This window comes from Podarcis liolepis (assembly GCF_965112155.1).
Source record: "Podarcis liolepis genome assembly, chromosome: 10".
Lineage (NCBI taxonomy): Eukaryota > Metazoa > Chordata > Lepidosauria > Squamata > Lacertidae > Podarcis > Podarcis liolepis.
The window spans coordinates 44,857,022-44,883,781 of record NC_139562.1 but is presented as its reverse complement, the minus strand read 5'-3'; the positions used below and the strand labels follow the sequence as shown (position 1 = coordinate 44,883,781).

The 26,760-nt window shown below is 45.6% G+C and overlaps 2 protein-coding genes and 1 long non-coding RNA gene across 7 annotated transcripts in view; 2 read left to right on the top strand and 1 right to left on the bottom strand.

The window, feature by feature from the left end:
- RAB3IP (RAB3A interacting protein) overlaps positions 1 to 2,523 on the top strand; it is a 49,510-nt gene extending 46,987 nt beyond the window's left edge. For all 3 annotated transcript variants that reach the window (XM_083463632.1, XM_083463633.1, XM_083463634.1), the window contains exon 11: positions 2,088 to 2,523. In XM_083463632.1, coding sequence (XP_083319758.1) covers positions 2,088 to 2,170 — 83 coding nt within the window. In that variant the 3' untranslated portion in view covers positions 2,171 to 2,523. The remainder of the gene's footprint in view (positions 1 to 2,087) is intronic.
- LOC310687984 overlaps positions 1 to 26,760 on the bottom strand; it is a 159,575-nt gene that overhangs the window by 57,306 nt on the left and 75,509 nt on the right. The gene's annotated exons all lie outside the window — the stretch shown is intronic.
- MYRFL (myelin regulatory factor like) overlaps positions 5,575 to 26,760 on the top strand; it is a 37,084-nt gene continuing 15,898 nt past the window's right edge. Inside the window, exons 1-12 of one of the 3 annotated variants that reach the window (XM_083463433.1) lie at positions 5,575 to 5,946; positions 7,813 to 7,906; positions 9,198 to 9,265; positions 9,384 to 9,636; positions 10,418 to 10,506; positions 11,700 to 11,850; positions 15,167 to 15,362; positions 15,768 to 15,844; positions 20,708 to 20,818; positions 22,319 to 22,409; positions 24,678 to 24,878; positions 26,121 to 26,229. In XM_083463433.1, coding sequence (XP_083319559.1) covers positions 5,901 to 5,946; positions 7,813 to 7,906; positions 9,198 to 9,265; positions 9,384 to 9,636; positions 10,418 to 10,506; positions 11,700 to 11,850; positions 15,167 to 15,362; positions 15,768 to 15,844; positions 20,708 to 20,818; positions 22,319 to 22,409; positions 24,678 to 24,878; positions 26,121 to 26,229 — 1,486 coding nt within the window. In that variant the 5' untranslated portion in view covers positions 5,575 to 5,900. The remainder of the gene's footprint in view (positions 5,947 to 7,812; positions 7,907 to 9,197; positions 9,266 to 9,383; positions 9,637 to 10,417; positions 10,507 to 11,699; positions 11,851 to 15,166; positions 15,363 to 15,767; positions 15,845 to 20,707; positions 20,819 to 22,318; positions 22,410 to 24,677; positions 24,879 to 26,120; positions 26,230 to 26,760) is intronic. The other 2 variants (XM_083463432.1, XM_083463431.1) reach the window with 2 other exon arrangements.

Below are 26,760 nucleotides of genomic sequence, written 5' to 3'. Positions count from 1 at the left end.
AGCTTCCCCATCCCTGCTTTGCAACCTCTAGGGCTATGCATATACCATATGCAGTCGTACCTTGAAGGTCGAACGGAATCTGTTTCGGAAGTCCGTTCGACTTCCAAAACGTTTGAAAACCAAAGCACGGCAGACGTTCGGCTTGCAAAAATAGTTCACAAACCGGAACAGTCACTTCCGGGTTTGTGACGTTTGGGAGCCAAAACGTTCTGAAACTAAGCTGTTCGACTTCCAAAGTACAACTGTACTTTGGGAATATGGACAAGAAGCAATACAGCTAGCGAGGAGAAGTCTTCATAACTAAGCCTGAAATAGTATAAGATTTATATCACCTAACTATTGGTAAGATTTAGGAAGTGTCCCGAAAACCAGATTGCAATCCAAATTATAAATTGCCAGGTTATCACTGGATGCTGTGTAACCAGATAATTTTCTCTCCCTATGCTTTAAAATAACCAGAAAAGAATAATATTTTTTTTGGAGGGGGGATTCTAACAAATGTTGTAAATTCGGGGACTGCGACACACGGGCACACATGATTTATAGTTGGGGTTCAGGGGCCACCAACATGGTATAATGGCATCCTTGCCCACAAAGACTCTGATCCCCTCCCCTCCCCTGCCTCTTGCCCATAAGGTGACATAAGGTACCTTGAAAAGTACATAGCTGAAGGAGGAAGTTGGAAGAGTTGACACCCTTTCCCACTTCCAGCTGTGAATGCTTTCCAAGGCTCAGATGAATTCTGCTGGATCTGATCTTTGCCCAGCTCCCTTCCATCTCTCAGGGGTGCCAGTGGGGGGCGGGGAAAAGTGATTGGAGGTGGGTACTGCTTGTGGCACTTACTGAAAAATCAGATTGCACCAACGGGCCTAAAAAGGCTTGTTGGACCCCTGTTCGAACCAAGTCTGGTAGACTACTTATATTCTCCCCTTCCCCCGTGCCCAACCGCATTAAATTGGTAAGAAAACTGAACCCTCGGCAGTTTGATGAGAGGCTAGTAGTGTTTCTAATGCAAAATGCATTAGCCAAGCTTTGTAGCGATGCTCTCGAGCTGCATTATTTTTAAATACTGAATTTTTAATATCTGAAAACTCAAGACCCTTTCCCTTTTCTTTCTTTCAAAAAAGAAAAGAAAAGAAAAAAGCCCCTGTTCCTGGCGCAGTGGATGATACTTAATGTTAGTTTGTTAATGTTTTGGAATGTCTTTGTCTGACTCATACGACTTCTGCAACCAGTTTGCATTCTGTAAAAGGGACGGAATAACATGAAAGTATACAAAAGTAGATAAGTATGCAAAGCTGGGAGCTTTTAACGAAACGCGTTTCCCCAACATGTCTGTTTTCTTTGTCTTACCTTTTGTTAAAACTTTAAAAGGAAAGCAGCACTAGTAAATCTTACTAAAAGAACGCTAAACATACTACAGTGGTACCTCGGATTAAGTACTTCATTCGTTCCGGAGGTCCGTACTTAACCTGAAACTGTTCTTAACCTGAGGTACCACTTTAGCTAATGGGGCCTCCCGCTTCCACCACGCCGCCACTGCGCGATTTCTGTTCTCATCCTGAAGCAAAGTTCTTAACCTGAGGTAATATTTCTGGGTTAGCGGAGTCTGTAACCTGAAGCGTATGTAACCTGAAACGTATGTAACCCGAGGTACCACTGTAAAGGAAAAACGAAAACAATCACTTCGTGGAAAACCAAGGTAAGTACAAAGCAGAGAGGGAGCCATAAGACAGCAAATGAAAAAAAGAGAATGTTGCTAAGTAGGGTTGGGTGAAAGGGGGCATGATTTGGACCACACAGTCTAACAAAGTCAGATGTCAGAGGTGTTGCCCAATAAAGTCATGCTTCACTGGGATAGGTAGCTTCATATGTTTGTTTATGTGTATGGCAAAAGTCCTCCAAGTGGCAGCAAAGTCCACTGGTTGAGCCTTAAGATAAGGAGTTCATTTTTCTGAGACGCCTAAGAACAAAGCTTTCTTCCACCAACGGTTCACCATAGTAAACACATGCTTCCATTTCCCTTTTTACAACCAGTCTAGCTGCAACTACAATGTCTTGGGTTTTTTTCTTTTTTTCTTGTGCAGTGGATCAGATGTTTTGGGAGGTTATGCAGCTGAGGAAAGAGATGTCGCTGGCAAAACTCGGATATTACAAGGAAGAGCTGTAACTGCTACACTTTTCTGGTGCTTGCATGCACTTCCATATATGTACATATCTTCGGAGTGGTTCAAAATCCTTGTCACAACATTGATATTTATTTTGAAAAGGGTCCAAGGCTTCTCCTCCTGTGCAAATTGCGCCACATACTCTTGGAGTTCAGCAAGATGATTTTATTTAAGGATGGACATTATTGTTTCGTTTGAAATGAAGGCAAGAGGATTTTCAGGTGTACTATAGCGATTGTAACTTTAACAGTTGAGAAACGCAGGTTTGATGCTGTTCAAATATTGTGTTCATTTTTGTGTTCTGGAGAGTTTATAATGTAGGATTTCGACTTAATAAAAGTTAACTCAAACTTGAGTCCTGTGGTGTCGAACTTTAAAAGGAGAAGTGCGCATTCTGCAAATTGTGAGGGGCATGTTTCTGCACAGATATTCCCATTACTATAGGGAACTTGGTGTTAATAGCTTGGGGTAAATATATATGGCAATACCAAACAAAAACTAGGGCTTTGAAATAGTAAAACTACCCAAATTACCCACCTGGTGTCTATGGGGTTGGAAATATCTTTATAGGGGTTTACCTCTGGAGTAAAAAGGTAAAGGTAAAGGACTCCTGGATGGTTAAGTCTAGTCAAAGGCAACAATGGGGTTGCGGCGCTCATCATGCTTTTAGACCGAGGGAGCCGGCGTTGGTCCACAGACAGCTTTCCAGGTCATGTGGCCAGCATGACTAAACCACCTCTGGTTCAACGGACCACTGTGACGGAAGCCAGAGCGCATGGAAACACCATTTACCTTCCTGCTGTAGCAGTACCTATTTATCTACTTGAACTGGTGTGCTTTCAAACTGCTAGGTTGGCAGGAGCTGGGACAGAGCAACGGGAACTCACTCCGTCATGGGGATTTGAACCGCCAACCTTCTGATCGGCAAGCTCAAGAGGCTCAGTGGTTTAAATCACAGCGCCACCCACTGTGGCGCTTTTACCTTTGCCTTTTACCTCTGAGTGGAGTACATGAGAAATCCCTTCTGGACATTTAGTCCAACATCCTGTTCTCACAGTAGCCAATCGGATGCCTATAGGAAGCCTGCAAGCAAGGACTCGGTACAACAGCCCCTCTGTCCACTTGTGGCTCCCAGCAGCTAGCTTCAAGTCATCCTACCCCCCCCCCCCCGGACCTCTTTTTCTGTATTGAATCTTTTACTTTCTTGGTTTATCTTGTATGTTTTCTTATCTTATGCCATTCTGTGTTCCACCCCTTTTCCCATATGAGCTTCCAAGGAGTGCCTTTTTTCGCACCAGTTCTATTTCCTTCCAGAACCTAAATAAAATGCTTGTGCACTTAATGTAAGGTGTACATATCCCAACCATTCAGCGTTTTAAAAAGAAAATAACTCTGACAAATACTAGAGGACCATTTTTCCTTGCCTTCTGTGCCATCTTTTCATGGCATCTGAGCTTTTGGGATATGACTTACCAGGGTATGGCCATAAACGTGTTTAAAATACCCCAGAGGCTTAGTCACATAACCACGCTGCTAGTGGCCAAATGCTGCTTTTCATTCAATTTGGATCGTGTAACTAAACAGGCAATCTGCGTATTTTGCACATCTATTCCATCTTTACTTATGGTACCCTGCAAATATCCTTATGATGGGCAAGCCTTTTTGGTAATGTCCATCATCCAAGTTGATCTACAAAAAAATCACCAAGGCCCTACTCAGAGTAGACTCATTGAAATGGATGATCCTGAGTTACATTTATTAATTTTAATGGGTCTACTCTTGAGTAGGACTAGAATACAACTCCATCCCATGATAGTGTATTAAGCATAACTGTAAGAAGTCGGGGTGTCAAAGATGGACTCCTCCATTGTCTCCCGAGACAGACAGATGCCAGCAACAAGGAGTTTGGGGGCCGCATGCTAATGGTGGGCAGGGCCAGTCACAAAAGCAGGCAGAGAAATGAATGTGAGTCTTACTATCGTATAGTAGGCTAGTTCATATGAACATTTGTACAGTCTTCTCTGTCCTCCAGCTAGGTAAGCAAAAAGTAGGACCAGAGTTTTGGCGGCACATTCCTGCCAGGCCAAAAGGAGAGTAAAAAACAGGGCTGGTATGGAGTGTGGTCTGGGGAGAGTTCCTGGGACCAGCTAGAGAAGCAGCCAGGAGGGCTGCATTTGGCTCCCTGGTTTGCGGTTCCCCACGGTTCCTCTAGGTGTGCTTCATGGCTGTAAGCTGGACTTGATTCCTTGGAGTTCCCTTCCTCAACAGAAAAAGTTTTGCTGTTTTCCTGCCATGAGGGAAAATGGAAAAAGACAATTGCAAAGTTTTGTTTGTTTTTCTTTTTAAAAAAAATTTATTGAAAGTTCAAAAAGTACATAATTATATGTGCACTAAACATGGTGAGACATGTGTAGAAGGGAAAATAAAGGGGGGAGGGGGGAAAACCCCCAAACTATATTTTACAAGGTGGTTATTGTACTTTACCTGACGTTGACCTATTAGTATTCGTAAGAATGGATTCCAAATATCATTGAATTTGTCCATGGTAAATCGCAAAGTTAAAAGTTATGCTCATTTTGCAAAAAAGTGAATTAAAGCTGAAACTTCATTAACTATTTTACCAAATACAGGTTGGTCTGTCACACACATGGCAAATATATTGGAGGTTTCTGGTACTATACATAAAGTACATAAGAAGTGCAACTGTGGGCGGAGAAGAATGAAGTTTGTTCTGCATTTCACTTCCTGGACTTTAAACATGCAGACTGGAATATAATTATCCTTCAGGTTTTACACTTGCTTTGCTATACAGGTGTTGGCTTCGAAAACAACAACAACCCAAATGTCAACTGTATTTTAAGATAAAATATGTCTGGAAATGTATATAGAGATAAAAATGAGCATTTTAAACTTGTATACAGATTTTGTTGTTGTTGTTTAATCAGATTAATGCAGAAATGGGACAAAACAGATTTATGAATGAATGTATTCATACCCCAACTTTTCTCCAAGGATCTCAAGGTGGCTTACATATTTCTCCCCCTCACAATAAACTCTGTTTGTTGGTTAGGTGGAGAGAGAGGGACTGGCCCAAGTTCACCCAGCCAAGTTCATTGCTGAGTGGAGATTTGAACTCGGGTCTCCCAGATCCTAGCTCAGCAGTCTAACCATTATAGCACAGTGGTGTAACAAGAGACAACTGGGACTATGACTGATCATCAAGAAATCGCTGCATCTTCAGACTAGCTTTTTAAAAAGAAAAGAAAAAGCAAAAAATCAGATCATGCCTCCATTTAGAGCATTTACCTTAGCTATACATAAACACATGCAGGGGAAGGACAGGCAAGAGATAAGCAACCTTTGTTGCCTTCTTAATTGCACACATGCTGCATAGCCGAGGGAATTAAAGGGTAAAGGTCCTTAAGGAAGGAAACTCTTACTGGGATCAGCATTACGTAAGGGGAAAATACTGTACACGTTTTGGTCCTAAAGTTGTGGCAGGATCTTTATTTGGTGCTGAAACCCTCAAATCTGACCAGGAGCTCATTTGCAAAAGTCCTGGATTCTCTCTGGCACATGTAGACTGTGTGTTTTGACAAGAATGAAGGAGATCTTTTTTGGACATGTTGGCAGCCCTCTGAAAAATTGCCAGCTCTCCGTAACTAGCTGAGCAAGTCTGAACGCTCGCAAAGTGGTTTGGGGGTGCAAACTGCCTCCTCCCCCTACTTGCCCATGGATGTTGTGGGTGAAAATGAGGCTCTTCAGCAGTTCTTTGAAGGTAGGTGGCCAGCGGCTAAAGTAAAAGAACGTTTTGTCCACGCTAAGGGAGCGTGTTGTATTTTCATTGCCTCTTCTGATAACTCCTTATTCATATACACCAAAAGACGACTTTTTGCTGGGCTATTCTCCCAATTTCATTTCCAAAGAGAGCACATGTATTGAGTGGGTGGGGCCATGTGAATGAGTAGAAAAGAACATATTTTAATATATTTATATCCTGCCTTACCTCCCAGGAACTTGAGATTGATTCATTTATGATATTTATATATTATGCTTCATATTTGGACTACAGAGTATATGAAGCATAAAATCAAATACAGTAAAGTGCTAGCTCGGGTTAATAATTCGTTCTGGAGGTTTGTTCTTAACCTGAAATTGTTCTTAACCTGAGGTACCACTTTAGCTAATGGGGCCTCCCACTGCCACCATGCGATTTCTGTTCTCATCCTGAAGTAAAGTTCTTAACCCAAGGTACTGTTTCTGGGTTAGCGGAGTCTGTAACCTGAAGCGTCTGTAACACGAGGTACCACTGTAACTCAATACAGAGAAAATGTAAACAGACCTCAGAGCAGACATATAGCCATTAAAATGGCTAATATTTTCGTGTTTTCCTGGTGCCTAAAGAATGGTAGTGTGGGTGCCAGGTAGTCTAGGTCTAGTGCCATGCATGACTACAACACAACCCTGTGAGGAAGTTTAGGTTGAAAGATGATCACTGGCATGAGCCCATCCAGTAAACTTCATGGCTGAGTAGAGATTTGAACCTGAGGTTTTAACACACATGAATGTTCACCATACTGTATGCAGCTTCAAGCTGTGATCTTATCCAGCACTGCATGCGTGTGGGGTTTTAATTTTAAAAATCTTAGTACGGACGTACCCTGGAAGTCAAACAGAATCCATTCCGGAAGTCCATTCGACTTCCGAAAAGTTTGGAAACCAAGGTGCGGCTTCCAATTGGTTCCCGATTGCGCAGGTGTGCCAGAAACAATAGCGAAAGCTGCGCCGGACATTCAGCTTCAAAAAAAAATTAGAACACCAGAACACTCACTTCCCGTTTTCAATCGTTTGGGAGTCGGAACGTTCAACTTCCAAGGCGTTCGGGAGCCAAGGTACGACTGTACATTTAGAAATATTTAAATGAACAATGATAAGAGAATGAACTTCGTAGTCATCTTTTTCAGAAAACCCTAAAATCCTCTGGCAGTGACTTTACATGAATATTAATCAAAACATCTTCCTGAAATCTAGCCACGTATTCACACATTCATATTAGCTACATCCCATATTTTCTAAGTTATAAATATATAAAGGATATATGCTGCTTGTGGTTCTGTAGTCCCCCTCCCCCTTTGACATTATGATACTATTGTGCTTGGAATCTTTGAAGTCAGAACAACAACAACAACAACAACAACAACAACAACAACAACAACAACAATAATAATTAATAATAATATAAATTTATTATTTATACCCTGCCCATCTGCTGGGGTTCCCAGCCACTCTGGGCGGCTCCCAACAGAATATTAAAAACAGAATAAAACATCAAACATTTAAAAACTTCTCTAAACAGGGCTGCCTTCAAATGTCTCCTAAAAGTCGGATAGTTGTTTATTTCCTTGACATCTGACGAGAGGGCGTTCCACAGGGCAGGCACCACAACCAAGAAGGCCCTCTAGCTGGTTTCCTGTAACTTCGCTTCTCACAGTGAGGGAACCGCCAGAAGGCCCTCGGCGCTGGACCTCAGTGTCTGGGCTGAACGATGAGGGTGGAGAATTATGTGGCCACTGAAAAAAATGAATATATAACAGCATTTTTCAGCCGAAAACCATAGCCCGAATTCTCCATGTTTAATCTTAAGGGCAAGATGTGCACAGAGCATTGGAGAATGCATTGGTGGATACACGGATGCTGGAAGAATTCATAGACAGTGACTTTGAATCCTTTGGAAGCCTGTAAGTATGAAAAGTACACTGTTTTCCTCATCATTTCCCTCCTCCACCAATTTCTTAAAATTGCACACAAATAATGGCAGGGATGACGTGCCATTCCTGAAGCAGGGTGAAGATCCATACTTTATTCAAAATAGGTTTTTCAAGGACAAATGACAAATGAATGGCTGCTAAACAGCAATGAGATTTATTTTATCCCTGCTCCTGTGTCTTCCACCCCACATTGTTCAAGAGAGCCCCATACCTTCTGAATAGGCTTGGGGCGGGGAGAGGTTGTAAGGGAAAGCAAGGAATGGGAAACTTTCCGCTGTGAACTTAGGACCTGAGCCAATATCTTCAACGGCTCAATTGATACTTGGAAATATCCTGTGGAATGGGAGGGAGAGAACAGCAAATGTGCCCCAAGCTTCTGTTTAATGGAGCCATGCCAATGCCGAGAAGGTGGCAATATTATCAGTTCTGGATTGTGCTGCTTCCTCTTCCATGTGAATGTGTGGTAAGACAAGTGTCAGCGGTCATTAGAATAGCAGACTCACTTTGGAAGGAGAAGGAAAGAGTACAAACGCTGCTATCATAATTTCCCAAGAATCAATTGCAGATCTCAATAACCACAGTTTCTCTCCAGTACAGTGGTACCTCAGGTTAAGTACTTAATTCGTTCTGGAGGTCTGTACTTAACCTGAAACTGTTCTTAACCTGAAGCACCACTTTAGCTAATGGGGCCTCCTGCTGCCGCCACGCCGCCAGAGCACGATTTGTGTTCTCATCCTGAAGCAAAGTTCTTAACCTGAAGCACTATTTCTGGGTTAGCGGAGTCTGTAACCTGAAGCATATGTAACCTGAGGTACCACTGTACTTGTTATAATGCCATCCGTGGGGGTTGGGCTAGCCCACACATTTATTGGGCCTATCAGGAATCCTCACAGAACAAGACTTTAATAGCTCACGTAACATGTAGATCTGCATTAAAAGCTATCCACATGGCCTTGGCATAGCTAACAAATAGGTTTGTGGGGGGTTTTGTAAACACATAGAAACTACATTTTTTATTTATATTTTTTTAATTTATAATTTTATTGTTTATTTAACATAATTGTTACAAAATATTGCAAATAAATATATATTTCAAATAAGCACATATACATGAAAGAAGGAACAAAAGAGAAAAAAAGAAAAGAAAAAAGAAGAAGAAAAATAAAGAGAAAAAAATGAAGAAGAAAAGTTGGAAGATACATTTTTGTTATCTGTATAATGGCTTTTTTCCCCCCCCTGCCCCTCTCGACTCCAATTCTAGGCAAAACACGCTCCCAGACTCCCCCCCAGATTCAGGATCGGAGCCCTGCTCTCCACCACAGACCAAAGGTTGGTTGTGTGAGTCCTGATTGGTTGGCATTCTGGATTGGGTGTTCAGTGTTCATCTGAAGTGGTGGCGCTGGATGATGCAATGCTTCTCTCTCTCTCTCTCTCTCTCTCTCCACAGTCACGTATTATGACATTTCATACCCTACCGGGTTGCGACCTTCAGCATCTCTCCCTTCCATAGGACCCACCAATAAGTTCCCTTGCAACTTTTTTGAGACTTCTTGTAAGACAAATGCTATCGGACAAGCGTGTGGTGCACACCATGACTTCAGTCTGAAGACAGGCAATGCGCCAACTCCCTGGAATAACTCCACGCTATCAAATAATCATGCTTTAAATGGCTCCCCCTTAAGACCCTCTCACAACCCCAGGTAATTTAAAATATATATTACTGTAACTAGTGCTTTTCCCCTCATGGGTTAGCAAGAAAACGTGTGGAGAAAAAAATGACTCTGATTTAAATTTCACCTGCAAAAAGAAAGAAAAAAATTCTGCTGCATCTTTTAGAGGCTCGTCATATTTTAGAGGCATTTCCTTCTGTAAGAAAGAGCTGCTGTCAGCAAATTCATGTTGTTAAGGCACACAAAATAAGATTTCAATCTCTCCACAAGGTGGCAGCATTTAAATGTTGAACAGCTCAGTCTTGTGCAAGTTTTACTCAGAAGTAAGTTACATTGTAAGGGACGGGGGTGGCATTGTGGGTTAAACCACAGAGCCTAGGACTTGCCGATCAGAAGGTCGGCAGTTTGAATCCCCTCAACAGGATGAGCTCCCGTTGTTCAGTCTCTGCTCCTGCCAACCTAGCAGTTCGAAAGCACGTCAAAGTGCAAGTAGATAAATAGGTACCGCTCTGGCGGGAAGGTAAATGGTGTTTCTGTGCGCTGCTCTGGTTCGCCAGAAGTGGCTTAGTCATGCTAGCCACATGACCCGGAAGCTGTCTGCGGACACACACTAGGTCCCTTGGCCACTAAAGCGAGATGAGCGCTGCAACTCCAGAGTTGCGGCTGGACCTAACGGTCAGGGGTCCCTTTACCTTTACCTAAGTTACATTGTGTTCAGTCGAATTTAGGATTGCATTTGTCACATGATCCTTCTTTGAAACATTGCATTAATATTTTAATCAATCGGTATCAACGTTCATGTTCCTTCTAGTCTTTCCTTGGTATCTAAAAAGAGAAAGCACTCTGAGATGTTGGAGGACCCTTTAGAATGTCAAACATGGTCTGGCAATGTTGGACAAAGTAAGTGGAAATGTATATTTTGTGGATAGGGGTGGGGAATCATCCTTCAGCACAGATATGTCCACCTCCATACACCTGAGACTTTAAAGTAATATAATAGTGGGGTTGGAAGATGGAAAGCATGAAACTAAAAACACCCAGCCTTGAGGCAAGATCTGTCTATCTACCTATCAAACTGATCACTGACATTCCTCAGGGACCTGTATGAGGAGGCTTGGACTTAGTTATTTCCTTAATTTTGTTTTTTGGTTTGCTGTGTTCTGTGGGCTGGAGATCAATGCAACTCACATGTCTCATGTGTAATGCCAATGAATTTGCACCAGGAGGGGATCTGTCATTGATCCAATGTGCCATAACAGTCCATCCCCTGCCTCTGCACCACTGCTGTTTGAACGGAAAGACCTGGACACCTTGGATGGTATTCAGTAGTTCTTCTAGTGCAAGCACTTTTGACTGTGCAGCAGAACTTCCCCTCCCTCTCCTCTCACCACAAACCCTGGCACTCCCTAAATCTGCTCTGGAGGGTTGGGAGGAAACCCAGGACATCTTTTAGGAATGTGTGGGGAGTACACAGGGAAAGGAACTTCAGTTGTACAGCCAAAAGTGCTTGTTCTTGCACAATTGTTTAGGGGGGTGCTGCGCTCCGCATGCAATTGCACACACAATGTATCATCTTCTTTGGCCCCAAGATTCTGCAATTCTAATCCTGTAAAACTGCTATCCAAGAACAACAAGCAAGAGATGGTACAAGAGCGTCTCGATGGCTCAAGATGCCATCACCATCATTTATTGTTTATATGCCTCTCATCTGACTGGGTTGCCCCAGCCACTCTGGGCGGCTCGCAGCAAAATATTAAAAACACAATAAAATATGAACCATTAAAAACTTCCCTGAGCAGGGCTGCCTTCAGACGTCTTCTAAAAGTCAAATAGTTTATCTGTTTGACATCTGAAGGGAGCGCATTCCACAGGGCAGGCGCCACTACCAAGAAGGCCCTCTGCCTGGCTCCCTGTAGCTTCACGTCTCGTAGTGAGGGAACTGCCAGAAGGCCCTCAGAGCTGGACAATGGGCTGGACAATGCGGGTGGAGATGCTCCTTTGGGTATACAGGGCCAAGGCATGCTTCTTCTAGCCTGGCAGAATCCCAGAAACAACAATATGACAGATCATCTGATGGTCTGATCTCCTTCCAGTGACTGTAAAGGATTCTTCTCCTGACATGCAAGAGTATGACAGTGGTGTGCAGAACATAACGTCTGTTGAAAAATCCTATCCGTCCCTCGCCTGGCAACCATATCGGATATCTCCCTGGAGCAGTCTGTTCAACCATAATTATGAAAAGCTGTAAGTGCTTATCACATTCCATCCTTTTTTCATTGTGATGCTCAGATTGGAAAGAAATAGACACCACAGGCTTCTCTTGAGGAAGAGACTGAATTGATGTTTGAACTACAAATTTAAATGGGTTTGATGATGATGATGATGATGATGATGATGATAAATTTATTCATACCCCACCCATCTGGCTGGGATTCCGCAGCCACTCTGGGTGGCTCCCAAAAGATTAAAAACAGAATAAAACATCATGACTGGGATGTTAGGTTGTAGGTTGCCTTGTCCCAAGTCAGAACACAGTCCGTCTGGCTCATACGGTTTCTGCTGATTGGCAGAAGCTCTCCTGGGTTTCAGACACTGGAGTTACCCCCAGCCCCACTTAAGAGAGGTGAGAATTATACCTGGGACCTTGCAATGCAGGAGGCACTCTTGGGGAGTGCACACAGCTGGAGAGGGAAGGATTAAGGGGAACTAATGGGTGCTGGGTGTCCATGTCAGACACGCAGATGACATCAGGAAGGCCAAGCCAGTGGCTCACCCTGTTAAACTGTTCAGCTTGACTGTGTGTCCACTTGGTGAGCCACCTTCAAGATGGCATTTCTAATTTCTGCCCTCATGTCCGACATGGACACCCTGCGTCCGTTAGTTCCAGGCATTCAGCATGGAGGCTGCCTCTGAATATTGTTTGTTGGGGAGGAACAGATGAGGAGAGCTATTGCTTTCATGCTTCCTTGTGGACTTCCTAGAAGCATCTGCAGAAAGCAGGATGCTGGACGAAACGAACCTCTGGTATGATCCAGCAACACTGCTCTTCTTATTCTTTGAAAATAAGAGACATTTTTCACCTGAAACCGATTGGTGGCTTGAGCTGCATTTTTAGTATTGTGTAAATCAAGTAGATAAATAGGTACCACTCCAGCGGGAAGGTAAACGGCATTTCCGTACGCTGCTCTGGTTCGCCAGAAAGCGGCTTAGTCATGCTGGCCACATGACCCGGAAGCTGTACGCCAGCTCCCTCGGCCAATAAAGCGAGATGAGCGCCGCAACCCCAGAGTCAGCCACGACTGGACCTAATGGTCAGGGGTACCTACGTTTAAATCAGGGGTAATAAGCACCCGGGGGTTTGCTGGGGTCATAAAAACAAGGCACCATGGCATCTCTCTGACGCTCTTGCATCCTGTTAGAAATCAAGTGACTGTCAATGTAGTTATGGTTAAGTGTTACTGCTTAAAACTTAATATAGTCTTACTTTATGAATACATTATTTTACTTCTTGGAAATGTGCAGTAGTCCAAAGTCATTCATATCTATGAACACCTTATTTTATTTCTTGGAAATGCACAATTGTTAGAACCATTTCTTGCTTTATCATCTTTTTAGAAGTAGTCCCATAATATGAGCAGGGATATAAGACTGGGCTAGGGTGGAGGTGTCCGCAATACAAAAGAGAAGTAGTGAATATCTTCTCAGTCTATATATTTTTTTGTCTTCATTATCCAAAACTGGGCATGTCTATTCTTTCACCAGCAGGGTAATATTGGGACTACCAAATGTTTACTCTCCAATGTAGAAGAAAGATTTAAAAATACAGATAAAGCCTGATTTTCAGACATTTGTATCTTTGAAACTTGATATCCTCTTTATTACATGCTTTACAAATCCAGAAGTGAGTGGACATTATTTATGAGCCGGTTCTCTTCTCTGCCGTAGATTAAAATCTCATGAAGAAAGTGACAGGTCTCAAAAGGGACCATTTGCTCTTTCTTCACCATCCCGAGAGACCATAAAGTTGAAATAAATCTTTTGCAAAAGTCTATACATTCTAACCTCTAATGGCCAAGTGAAAGGAGGAATCCCAAAGAGCCACCTTTCATTTGCTGGGAGGAAAGTGGGTTTCCACAGTACCATGTGACAAGGGATCATTGTTCAGCCTTCCTTTAATGAACAAAGTGACTCTATATAATGGAGACTTTGAGTCTTGGGCTGTAGCTTTCAAGTGATGTATTACAGAGATGCAGACAGAGAGGCACAATTGTCCTAGATAGCTAATTCACTGCTTCTTTCTAGACGGCCTTTGAGACCTTTGCTCCATACACGATAGCAGAAAAGAAGGGTCTCACATTTGGTAGAAACCCACGTTTAAACAGCACATGATAGCAGCCATCCTCATAGTGACTCTGCATAGTGATCACTTCCTAATCCACGTTGCACAGTATATTTATTAGGACCAAAACAAAATGTCACAAAATAGGATGTAGGTTTAATGCTCTCCAGAATTCTTCTCCAGGCTGAGATGTAACACAAAGCCGTGGACTGGGATGGAGGCTGAGGAGGGAAACAAATAAGCAAATGAGGAATAAAAATGGGCTTGATGTTGTTGCTGTCTCAAGATGGGAGATTGTAGACTTGGTTGGATATGTCCCTGCTAGAGCCTGCTGCAAGTCTCAGGTTATGCCTATGATTTTAGGACAAAGAAGCAATTTGGAAACCCCAGGGGCATCAGTTTTCCAGATCTGTTGCTAGCATTAAGTGAAACAGACACGAGGAAGTAGAAAGAAACATACTTATACTTGTATTAACTAAACTGGAGATCAGTTGAAGTGGGTGTTAATCTTCGTGAGACTACAAATGTAGGAATTTTTTTATTACCCAGAAAAATTCTACTGGATGATACTGCAGGAGGCTGAAACAATCTTCCATGTATTTTTTTACTGTCGTTTACATCAGGGGGTTTGATGGCGCACAATATATCCTCAATCTTAAAGAGTATACTTAAAGAGTATCTTCCTTGAGGGTGCTACTACATTTATTAATGAGCAGCTGCGAAACATCAGCATGTCTCTTAGACCTGATGTGGCTGTTAGTTCTTAGCTAGGCATTTTTTAAAATAAATGTGTTTTTTTTGCTGAGGCTGTGCTTTTGCATTTCATATTTGTATTTTGACTTATTGGTTGGTTGACTGTCATAAATATCTGACTGGATGTTTTAAAATGAGGGTTACATGAGAAAAATGAGTAGCCTTTTCGCTCACTGCGTCAGAGAGGCATTGTGAGCAACAGTGCTCCTTTCTGCTTCCTGTCAGCCCTGGAAGGAGCCAATCACTCTCTTAAAAAGGAAGTACTTGAGGTGTTTAAGTATCTCTACCTATTTCCTGTATGGCATTAAAAGCCAATTTAAGAATCCATTATTACTTCAAAGATCCCCCTCCAAAAAGACATGAATAATTTGTTACTGGAGTATCCACATCTATGATATTGTCTGAGTGACGTGACTTGCTGAAATATTATTCCACTTACAGATTCCTCTTGTGTGTGTTTTTTTCCAGCCCAGATGTGGGATATTACATTGTTACAAACAAAGGATTTAATTTTTCAACAGCAGATAGCGCTTTTGTTTGTCAGAAGAAAAACCATTTCCAGATCACAGTCTACATTCGAGTGGTTGGACACCCAAAATTCGTCAAAACCCATTTGGGGCTGAAGCCGGTAGAAACGTTTTACTTGAAAACTTTTGGTATTAAGGCAAGTGTTCTTTCTTTCTTTCTTTCTTTCTTTCTTTCTTTCTTTCTTTCTTTCTTTCTTTCTTTCTTTCTCATTTTCATTATTAATTTATTTCAGATACTTCTATGCTACCTTTTAGGGCAGGTATGGGGAAGCAAATACAGCCCTCCAAACCCTTGGGGCTCTTCCCAGCCTCCCCCCCTCACTTGCCCTGCTTCACACCTTCCTTGAATGTTTTTGTGTGGCTGGAATATGCCCTTGAACTCTGATCCGCACTCTTGCTTGCCTGGATGGAGGTCAGGTATTTTCCCAGATAAGCTTAATGTACAGAAACCTTCTGGTATTAAAGAGAGAGAGAGAGAGAGAGAGAGAGAGAGAGAGAGAGAGAGAGTCTCAAACCTCCTTTGCTTGTTATTCCATATTTAGATGGAAGCTCCCAATCAAGTAATCATCATTGAGCAATCTCAACCTGATCGAAGCAAAAAAGCTTTCCACCCTGTTCAGTAAGTAAAAACAAACATACAAAGCACAAAACACCAAAACCCACATATTATTATTATTATTAGTAGTAGTAGTAGTAGTAGTAGTAGTACCCTGCCCATCGGACTGGGTTGCCCCAGTCACTCTTAGCGGCTTCCTACAAATATAAAAGCATAATAAAACACGGTACTTAACAAGTAAGTATATGTATCCATTCAGTTATTCATTGGGCATATCCCACTCTTCTGTTCAGAAATATCACAGTGGCTCCTTTTGATTTCCAGTCTAGGCACCTTTCCATTCCAGACCCCCACCCACCCAGCCACCCTTGCCTAAAAAGGGCAGGTCAAGTGGGAAACTGCTCAGACCCATGTTTTCTAGGCATGGCACAAGGGGAAGTGTGGACACCCTAACTATTCATTTGCTAAAGCCACTAAACTGTTTAAGCTGTGCACTACTGAGTCAGAAAAACTTTTTTACTAACTCTAAATTTAGTAAAGGTAAGGTAAAGGTGAGGGACGCAGGTGGCGCTGTGGGTAAAAGCCTCAGCACCTAGGGCTTGCCGATCGAAAGGTCGGCGGTTCGAATCCCTGCGGCGGGGTGCGCTCCCGTCGTTCGGTCCCAGCGCCTGCCAACCTAGCAGTTCGAAAGCACCTCCGGGTGCAAGTAGATAAATAGGGACCGCTTACCAGCGGGAAGGTAAACGGCGTTTCCGTGTGCGGCTCTGGTTCGCCAGAGCAGCGATGTCACGCTGGCCACGTGACCCGGAAGTGTCTTCGGACAGCGCTGGCCCACGGCCTCTTGAGTGAGATGGGCGCACAACCCTAGAGTCTGGCAAGACTGGCCCGTACGGGCAGGGGTACCTTTACCTTTACCTTAAGGTAAAGGTAAAGGACCCCTGGATGGTTAAGTCTCTAACCCAGAAATAGTACCTCGGGTTAAGAACTTTGCTTCAGGATGAGAACAGAAATTGTCCTCTGACAGTGCGGCGACAGCAGGTGGCCCCATTAGCTAAAGTGGTGCTTCAGGTTAAGAACAGTTTCAGGTTAAGAACAGACCTCCGGAACGAATTAAGTACTTAACCCGAGGTATCACTGTATTCTTAAATTTAGCATCTTTAGGTGCTGCCTGTCTGCATTTGTCAATAATCCATGGATCGTGGCAGTACTACCTTTAGGATTAGGAAGTGTGAGTATCAATGAGCTCCATCCTTTTACTTTTCCATAGAAAGATACCTTAGGGCAACTTCCTCCCTGTGGGTAGGCTGAGATCCTGCATGCACAGCCTGGGGACCAAATTAGATGTGACATCATTCACCACAATTAGTACAGTGGTGCCTCGCAAGACGAAATTAATTCGTTCCGCAATTCTCTTCGTCTTGCGGTTTTTTCGTCTTGCGATGCACGGTTTCCCATAGGAATGCATTGAAAATCAATTAATGCGTTCCTAGGGAAACCGCCTTCAGACCAGGTCCGGGGACAGTCTGTCCCCGGACCTCTTCTGAAGGCTGGGGGGGGGACAAGGGCTTTTCTTTCCACCCCCAGCATTTTAAAAAACCCCGGGACAGCGGAGGACTTCTCCGCTGTCCGGGCGATCTTAAAATGCTGGCAGGCGGCATTTTAAAATCGCCCCGGGACAGCGGAGGACTCCTCCGCTGTCTGGGGCGATTTAAAAGCCCCTGGGAAGGCAGGCAGGGGGGACAAAGACTTTCGCCCCCCCCCGCCCGCCTTCAGAAGGTGTCCCCCCCCCACCCTGCTTCGGGGCAGCGTTCCGAAGCGGGGTGGCTGGGGCAGGTGTTCCTGCCCCCCCCGCCCGGCTTCGCAGCACCGCTCCGAAGCTCGGCGGTGGGGGCAGGTGTTCCCTCCCCCCCACCCTGCTTCGGGGCAGCGTTCCGAAGCGGGGTGGCTGGGGCAGGTGTTCCTGCCCCCCGCCCGGCTTCGCAGCACCGCTCCGAAGCTCGGCGGTGGGGGCAGGTGTTCCCTCCCCCCCACCCTGCTTCGGGGCAGCGTTCCGAAGCGGGGTGGCTGGGGCAGGTGTTCCTGCCCCCCCGCCCGGCTTCGCAGCACCGCTCCGAAGCTCGGCGGTGGGGGCAGGTGTTCCCTCCCCCCCACCCTGCTTCGGGGCAGCGTTCCGAAGCGGGGTGGCTGGGGCAGGTGTTCCTGCCCCCCGCCCGGCTTCGCAGCACCGCTCCGAAGCTCGGCGGTGGGGGCAGGTGTAACCGGGACCTCTTTTGAAGCAAGCGGCTGCAGGGAGATCGCTTCTCTCCGCAGCCGCTTGCTTCAAAAGAGGTCCCGGACCTGTTTTGAAGCAAGCAGCTGCAAGGAGATCGCTTCTCTCCGCAGCCGCTTGCTTCAAAAGAGGTCCCGGACCTGTTTTGAAGCAAGCGGCTGCAGGGAGATCGCTTCTCTCCGCAGCCGCTTGCTTCAAAAGAGGTCCCGGACCTGTTTTGAAGCAAGCAGCTGCAAGGAGATCGCTTCTCTCCGCAGCCGCTTGCTTCAAAAGAGGTCCGGGACCTCTTTTGAAGCAAGCGGCTGCAGGGAGATCGCTTCTCTCCGCAGCCGCTTGCTTCAAAAGAGGTCCCGGACCTGTTTTGAAGCAAGCAGCTGCAAGGAGATCGCTTCTCTCCGCAGCCGCTTGCTTCAAAAGAGGTCCGGGACCTCTTTTGAAGCAAGCGGCTGCGGGGAGAAGCGCAGCAGCTTGCTTCAAAAGAGGTCAGGGCAGCGGAAAGCGCTTCCCGCTGCCCCCGGTCCTCTTTTGAAGCAAGCAGCTGCGGGGAGAAGCGATCTCCCTGCAGCCGCTTGCTTCAAAAGATGTCCGGGAGATCGCTTCTCCGAAGCGGGGTGGGGGGGCGGGAACACCTGCCCCCACCGCCGAGCTTCGGAGCGGTGCTGCGAAGCCGGGCGGGGGGCAGGAACACCTGCCCCAGCCACCCCGCTTCGGAACGCTGCCCCGAAGCAGGGTGGGGGGGAGGGAACACCTGCCCCCACCGCCGAGCTTCGGAGCGGTGCTGCGAAGCCGGGCGGGGGGCAGGAACACCTGCCCCAGCCACCCCGCTTCGGAACGCTGCCCCGAAGCAGGGTGGGGGGGAGGGAACACCTGCCCCCACCGCCGAGCTTCGGAGCGGTGCTGCGAAGCCGGGCGGGGGGCAGGAACACCTGCCCCAGCCACCCCGCTTCGGAACGCTGCCCCGAAGCAGGGTGGGGGGGAGGGAACACCTGCCCCCACCGCCGAGCTTCGGAGCGGTGCTGCGAAGCCGGGCGGGGGGCAGGAACACCTGCCCCAGCCACCCCGCTTCGGAACGCTGCCCCGAAGCAGGGTGGGGGGGAGGGAACACCTGTCCCCACCGCCGAGCTTCGGAGCGGTGCTGCGAAGCCGGGCGGGGGGCAGGAACACCTGCCCCAGCCACCCCGCTTCGGAACGCTGCCCCGAAGCAGGGTGGGGGGGAGGGAACACCTGCCCCCACCGCCGAGCTTCGGAGCGGTGCTGCGAAGCCGGGCGGGGGACGGGAACACCTGCCCCAGCCACCCCGCTTCTCTCCGCAGCCGCTTGCTTCAAAAGAGGTCCGGGGGCAGCGGGAAGGGGAGGTGGGGAGAAGCGATCTCCCCGCCGCCCCTTGCTTCAAAAGAGAAGACCCGCTGTCCCCGGGGCAAGCTTCGTTTTGCGAAGCAAGCCCATAGGGAACTTCGTCTTGCGAGGCAACTCGAAAACGAAAAAACCTTTCGTTTTGCGAGTTTTTCGTCTCGCGAGGCGTTCGTCTTGCGGGGTACCACTGTAACTGCATGAGTGATTTTTTAAAAGTGGATAGTATGGGTGTTCCTCAGGCCCAATCTGGGTTGGGACTTCAGTAGGCACTGAAGACCCCCTTCCACCATTGCAATCTGCCAGGGTCCAAACTGGACCCACCAGACCCACTGTTTAGTTTAGCAAGCCATTCATGCAATTGCTAATCTTGGGGATGCTGTCATGTTTAGTTGGGCTCTTTTGCAGTTGATGCTGGTTGAGCAGCTCCAGTCCTGTTTCCATGTTCCTCTGCCTACATCATTGTTTTGCTGATGAGAAGGCCAAAGACATATCTTTTTCCTGGGAGGTGTTATGTATTCAGTGGTCTGTGTTTGCCTGAGCTTGAGTCTGGACTAAGGATTCTGAGCTCTTGTGTTCTGATTCAATAAATGATGTCCAATCACACAGAACATTTCAGGATTTGGGCCTCTGCCATTGGCCCTTGAATTCTGAGTCGTGATTCGCAGCTTGGAAGTTTAGACAGCCAATCATGTTGGGAGTGGGAGTGGCCCAGGCTTTCAGGAATGTATATAAGCAGTTGCTTTGCCCCTGTTTCCCAGTTATGTAGTTAAATAAAGGTTCTTGCTGTTATCACTGCGTCTTGCATCATGGGAACCCACCTACACTTCAGGAGTATTTGAGGTGAGGGATATGTCATTTGGGAGATGGAAAGCACCAGGGAAGGAATCCAAAACTGTTGAGATCTGGGAGCATCTGGCTGTAAGAAGATTCAGCAGAGCATTAGCCAAAAATGAGTCTTCACAAGTTGTCTTGCCAATTATCTGTCAATAATCTGGTGATACCACGCAATATACATCTTTTCACAAATGTAAATAGGTGAATACTTGAGAGAGGCAATTAAATTGGGGTGCAGGAAGTGGGGAGCAAAGTCACCTATTATCACTGCCACCTCAAATTAGGGGTTGCTCTCTTTGAAGTGCATGTGTGTTACAAGTTATTTAAAAAAATTCTGTGTACTACATAGATGGCGAGTGCTCACCTCTGTTAAGGACTGAGAGTTTAACTTATTAGGCACCTTGTGGAAAATTTGCTGTGAATTAACAGTTAAACTGATATCTGTGTGCTTTCCCCCTTTTGTGCTATAGAGTTGATCTGCCAGGAGACCAGGTGACCAAAGTAACCTTGGCACGATTGCACTTTAGTGAAACAACAGCCAATAATATGAGGAAGAAAGGAAAACCTAACCCTGACCAAAGGTATTGCATTTGACAGCAAGCAATTCACACATTTCACCATGTGATTATGTTTTAAGGCTCATTACTCTTCAGCTCCTCTGTTATCTCACATTTTTCTGGTCCATGAAAATCTCTCATATAGATTTTTGTGTGTGTGTGTGTGTGTGTGTGTGTGTGTGTGTATACACACTTCTCAGTCGTCCCATTCAATACAGAAGGGTTTATGCCCAGGTAAGCCTTTGCACATGTAGTCCCACTGTTCAGAACAGCGAATATCTATTGTCTAATTAATGTATACGGCATGTGCAACCTTACAGCACAATCCTAAACATGTCTACTTAAAGCAAATTCCATTGAAATAATGGGCCTTGCTCTGAGGTAAGTGGATTTAGGATTGCAACCTTAGTGTATGTATTGTTATAAGTTTGTGGGGTGCCTGGTGTCTCCTTCTAATCCTGGACCCCACTTCTAATTCCGGGGTGCCTGAATTTAGCATGTTAAAATATAAGTCATGTTAAAACATTAGCCAGGCTGGCTTCCTGATGAAGTCATTGCCTGGAGAGATGAACCATTAAAAGAGCACAAGGAAGGCCATTAGCAGAGAGTCTCTGGCCCTGGTGGCAAATGGTGAAAGCACCTCTCTGAGGTGGGAGATAATTAACAGAGACAAAAGGCCAGAGTTTCAGGAAGGTGGGGGACAGAATGCAGTGGAAAAAGAGGTAAGCAAACAGGAAAAGGTGCCAGTTTTGCAAGCTGGACAGGGGAGGAGCATGAGGTAGGCTGTCTGTTTCATGCTGCAGAGAAGGTCAGACACAATGTTTGGGGGTCTCTTGGAATCCGAGGCTACAGCAGTAGAAGGACAGGGCCCTGTTGGGTTCTGAATGCTCTGCACTCTCACTATCTAGGCTCATGTTATTGTTGTTTAGTTTAGTCATTTAGTCGTGTCCGACTCTTTGTGACCCCATGGACCAGAGCACGCCAGGCACTCCTGTCTTCCACTGCCTGGGTTGTACATATGTGTAAATAAACCATATATCATATAGACATTGCAATCTCTGTTGTGCCTCATTGTCCAAACAGAAACACAGACTCTGGTAAGGACACAAGACCTTGGAATCTCACACCACTCAGAGGTTGGGGTGGAGTGTCACAGTATGTTTACTCAAAAGTAAATCCCAGCTTCAGGTGTGGGATCCCCTGGGGGCTGGAGAGAGAGAGAGAGAGAAACTTTGTCAGGCAAGCTCTTAAACATGTCTACTCAGAAGTAAGTGCCATTGACTCAATAGCATTGACTTCCAGATAAGTGGGTTTCGGCTTGCAACCTTACTCAAAGGGAAATCCCAACTTTGGGTGTGGTTTGGACAGCATTAGCATCCTTGTAATGTAAGTCTTGGACAGAGTACAGGAAGCTTCTCTGTTTTTGAGGTGCACACCCCTTTGTTTCCGGAGTTCTTGGCCATGTCTGTGATTTTTTTAATGCTTGAAATGATTTTCTAATTTAAAAAACAACATTCTGTTTAGGTACTTCATGTTAGTTGCTGGGTTGTACGCTGTCAGTCAAGACCAGCCTTATTTGGTGGCTGCTCATGTTTCGGAAAGGATCATTGTCAGGGTAGGTCCAGTGCCGGATACGTCCCTCTGTGTTTTATTACTGCTCTTCACCTCAGCTGCGCAGTATTACTATTGAGATTTATGGGGTGGCTTTGCTGCTGCAGTAATGGTTTCGCACTCTTTGCCCCACCTCTTCCTCCCTTCCCCCACCTTTGTGCTTGCAGTGGGAAGCATGTCTTATCTTCCATTTTATTCCTATGAAAGTTGGGATACTAAAAAGTCCTTGCAATTGCAAGGGGCTGCCAAGTGGATCCAGCGCTTCGAACTGGAATGGTCTCATAGCCTGGGCTAACTAACATGACGTTTGTGAGAATAAAAGCGGGATAACCCATGTTTACTATTTCGATCACCACGAAAGCGTGGGTTGCAAATGTTCATTCAAAAGTTGGCATTTTAAAAATCTATTTGTAAAAAAATATATTATATACCACTGCATTCTAGAAATACATCACATCTGTTTGCAACTATATAAAACCATGCAGTAAAATCATTTTTTAAAAAATGAAAAACAAACTAAAAGCAAAACAATTAAAAACAAGCATCCAAAAATTCCACGACTGCCATGTAAACAAAAGCTCTTTTCAGGCCTTCTTGGTTTGCATCCAAGGAGAGGCCCAAGACCACATATCTCAGCCTGACCCCTTTACCAACCCACCACAACCTTCCTGCGTTGATTGGGATGGTCTGAGAGGGAATTCTAACGGCACACAGCTGATCTTGTTTCCATCCCCCATCTCCAGATTGTGCCACTCAATGTGGGAAGGTCAGGGTAGAGAGGGCTGGGGTGTCATGCAGAGTCCTGCCCCCCCAGATACAAATTAAGAATGCCTGAAGAGGAATAAAATCGTAATAAGATCTCATGCATCTGAAATCTCTGCTTAACTTGGTATGTGCAGCAAAGGCCCGTAAGAGAGAAGCTCTGCTCTGCTTTGCCTGCAATACTGGGAAAACTCAGCCATCTACTCACCGAGTTGTGGTTAACAGGCATATCAGATCATGCTCTAATTGTGAGGTGCTTGGCTCCGCATACTTACAGATGGCAGAGAACGGCTAAAAAGAAAGAAAGCTTCCCCCGGTGCTGTTTTGCTTGGATACAAATGGGAATCCTTGAATTCCCATTTGTCTGTTCTTTTTTAAAATAAACGCTAATAAATCACTAGAATCTCAGCTTCGTCGTATTTTGAACACCTGCCCTAATTTTGCATTCTCATCCCACTTCCCCGAATGGTAAGATGTTCCAGTGAAATGTTATAGTGTTTACAGCACAATCCTAGGCATGTCTACTCAGAATTACGTCCGGCTGAGTTGAGTGAAATTTATTGCCAGGTGACAGAGCAATCCTAATAACAGGAAGCGGGCATAATTTAGGCCAGTGTAATTTATGCTCTTACCCTTGTTCCAAGCTTCCTTCAGGACCCTCTGGCAAGGGATTATTGCTGGCTGAAACTGCATGGAGGGTGGGCCTGAGTTCTGAGGACATGACTGAGCTGAACAGGGTTGGGAATAGGTGCAAGTCTCTTCTCATACCTTCCGGTACACCAAAGACAAAAACCAGGACGCCATCTTCTGGGATGCCATCTTTTTCTTGTGAAAGGATGGCGGCCATTTTAGACGCCATGACCTTGTGCTATTTCACACTGCGATTATCCCCTCTGAAAGTGCTTTTTTGGGCACGGCGCCCAAAGGCGTGCGCTTGGGGGAGCTGCACAATATTGTGGCCCAGTAAAGCTGCTTTTTAAAGGGGAAAATTGCCTGAGATCATGGCACCCAAAATGGCCACCATCCTCTTCAGAGGAAAAAATGGGATGTCCCGGGTTTTTTGGGACACTTGCCCTGTCCTGCTCAGGCCATGCCCCAGAACACCCCTTTGGGGGATTTATGCCATTGCAGATTCTTTTCTTGTTATCTAGCCAGATTTGTCTAATATCAGTTGTGCACTTTTGAAAGTCACTTTGCTTTAGTAGATGCTCCCAATCCCATCCTCCATCCTGCCCCCCTTCCCTCTCTGATAAGATTCAGTGAGGTGATTTTGGACCAGATGTTTGCTTCAGGTCTTCCCTTCCTTGCCCCCTGTTGCATCTTTAAAGTATTTCAACACACACCGACTCCTTTTGGGTGAGGTTGTTTTTACTCAGCTGTTAATTTTGCTGTGTCACAAAGAAGCATGAGGGTGCATTTCTCTGGAAGGATTTTGCATGGTACTAATTCCCCCCCCCCCTTAGAAAACGAGTTCTGTGTTTGTACGCTACTGACCTGAAAATGTTTTCAGGCCTCTAACCCTGGACAGTTTGAGAATGACAGCGATATGCTCTGGCAGCGAGGACATGTTCCTGAAACCGCCGTTTGCCACGGTCGAGTGGGAATTAACACAGACGCACCAGATGAAGCCCTGGTTGTCTGTGGAAACATGAAAGTTATGGGAGCAGTCATGCATCCATCTGACAGGCGAGCCAAACAGAATATCCAGGAGGTGAGTGAGACAGGGAAGTAATTTCCCAACACAGCAGCGCATGTTCGCATGGAGATGGCGACTGAGAGGCAGGCATTGCGTTGCGAAGTAACCAGATGTTTCATAGCTTTTGCCTCATAGCTTAAAAAACTAGCAGGGTGCCAGAAGGGATGTGGAGGAAGGAAAAAAATAAGAAGCTGCCTTATACGGCATAAAAGTATTTTGTCCATCTAGGCCAGTATTGCCAACTCAGGCTGGCAGTAGTTATATGGGGAAGGGGTTGTCCCCATCATTTCCATTAAGTGGGAAGTGAGGAACATAAGAAGCGGCCTTATACGGAGTCAGACTATTGGTCCATCTCACTCAGTATTGTCTACACTGACTGGCAGCGACTCTCCAGGGTTTAAGGCCGGAATCTCCCCCAGCCCACCTGGAGATGCTGGTCATTGAACTATTTTTAAAGGAACCTATCCTGACTACGTTTTGAAGTCTGTACAGTTGCACCTTAGTTCTCAAAGGGAATCCATTCCAGAAGTCCGTTTTACTTCCAAAAACGTTAGAAATCTAAGGCGCGGCTTCCAACTGGCTACAGGAGCTTCCTGCACTCACTCGGAAACTGTGTCGGACGTTCGGCTTCCAAAAAATGTTCGCAAACCAGAACACTCACTTCCGGGTTTGCGGCATTCGGGAGCCAAAACGTTTGAGTCACCAGGCGTTTGAGAACCAAGGTACGACTGTATCTGGGTTGCATCCAGTGGTGGTTTTGCACTAGTGGAAAGCACTTCTGTACTTGTACAAAACAGGGCACTCAATTTTCAACAACCTGCCCTATCAGTTTCAGCCCCCTGTGATCCTCAGAAAGCTACTCCTGAGGGTTGAGGAAGCCTCTGGAATGGTGTGGGATATGGCACAGATTATTTCAGTAGGTAAGCTGAAATTGGCAAAAATGGGGTACCCCACCTTGTGGAAACCCTCTCCCTAGGGCTCCCCCCCCCCCAGGTGGGTGCCATTGCCATTATAAGAGAATGAGGGAGGTGTTTGTGGTGAGTTCCTGCACTTCTTTTTCTAGATAAATAGCACTACCTCTCCCTTTGCCTCAAAATACGAATTGGAATATGGGGGCATTAAAGCTGCTTAATAACAACTAGGCATATTAACTGCAGCCACCTCAGACTTCAAAAGCACGTGCACGTGAAAGCCCTTTGACATGACTTGACTGTGTTAAATATTTGAACACGCTAAGCCTTGTCTTTGGTCAATTAGGTTGATACGCATGAGCAGCTGAGAAGAATAGCACAGATGCGGCTGGTTGAATATGACTACAAGCCCGAGTTTGCATCTGTTATGGGGATTAACCAGATCCATGAAACAGGTATTCCATCAAATCATCTGTTGTTTTCAGGTCTTCAGGCATAATAATCTTGAGTACACCCCAGCATCATCTTCCTTTATAATATTGCAATGTTTGCCTTGGCAGTCAAACGTAACGCAGTAATCCAATTAATGAATGTATCAATTGCATTGTATTGTGTTTTTTAGACTGCCCTTCAATCACATCCCCAGGGCAATGGGCAAAAGAACAAAACACCTAAAATGCAAATGCGAACACAACAGCAAACCTTTACACAAGGCCCCAAGTTCAGAAAAGTGTCTGGAAAGTTGGGGGAAATAAAAAGGGAATTGCCTAGCACAGGAAACACCTCATAGTAGGTACCTGGTCAACCTTTTTAGAGAGGGCGCTCCAAAATTGGGGTGCCTCTGTCTTTCAGTAAATAATAAGGTACAAAATGTGCAGGTGGGCCAAGGGTCTGAACTGGGAGGAATAGTCCCCTGGGTTATACCAGGGACTACATACAGGCATTGCACCTAGACAAGTGGAATCTGCAACAAAATATTGCAGTGT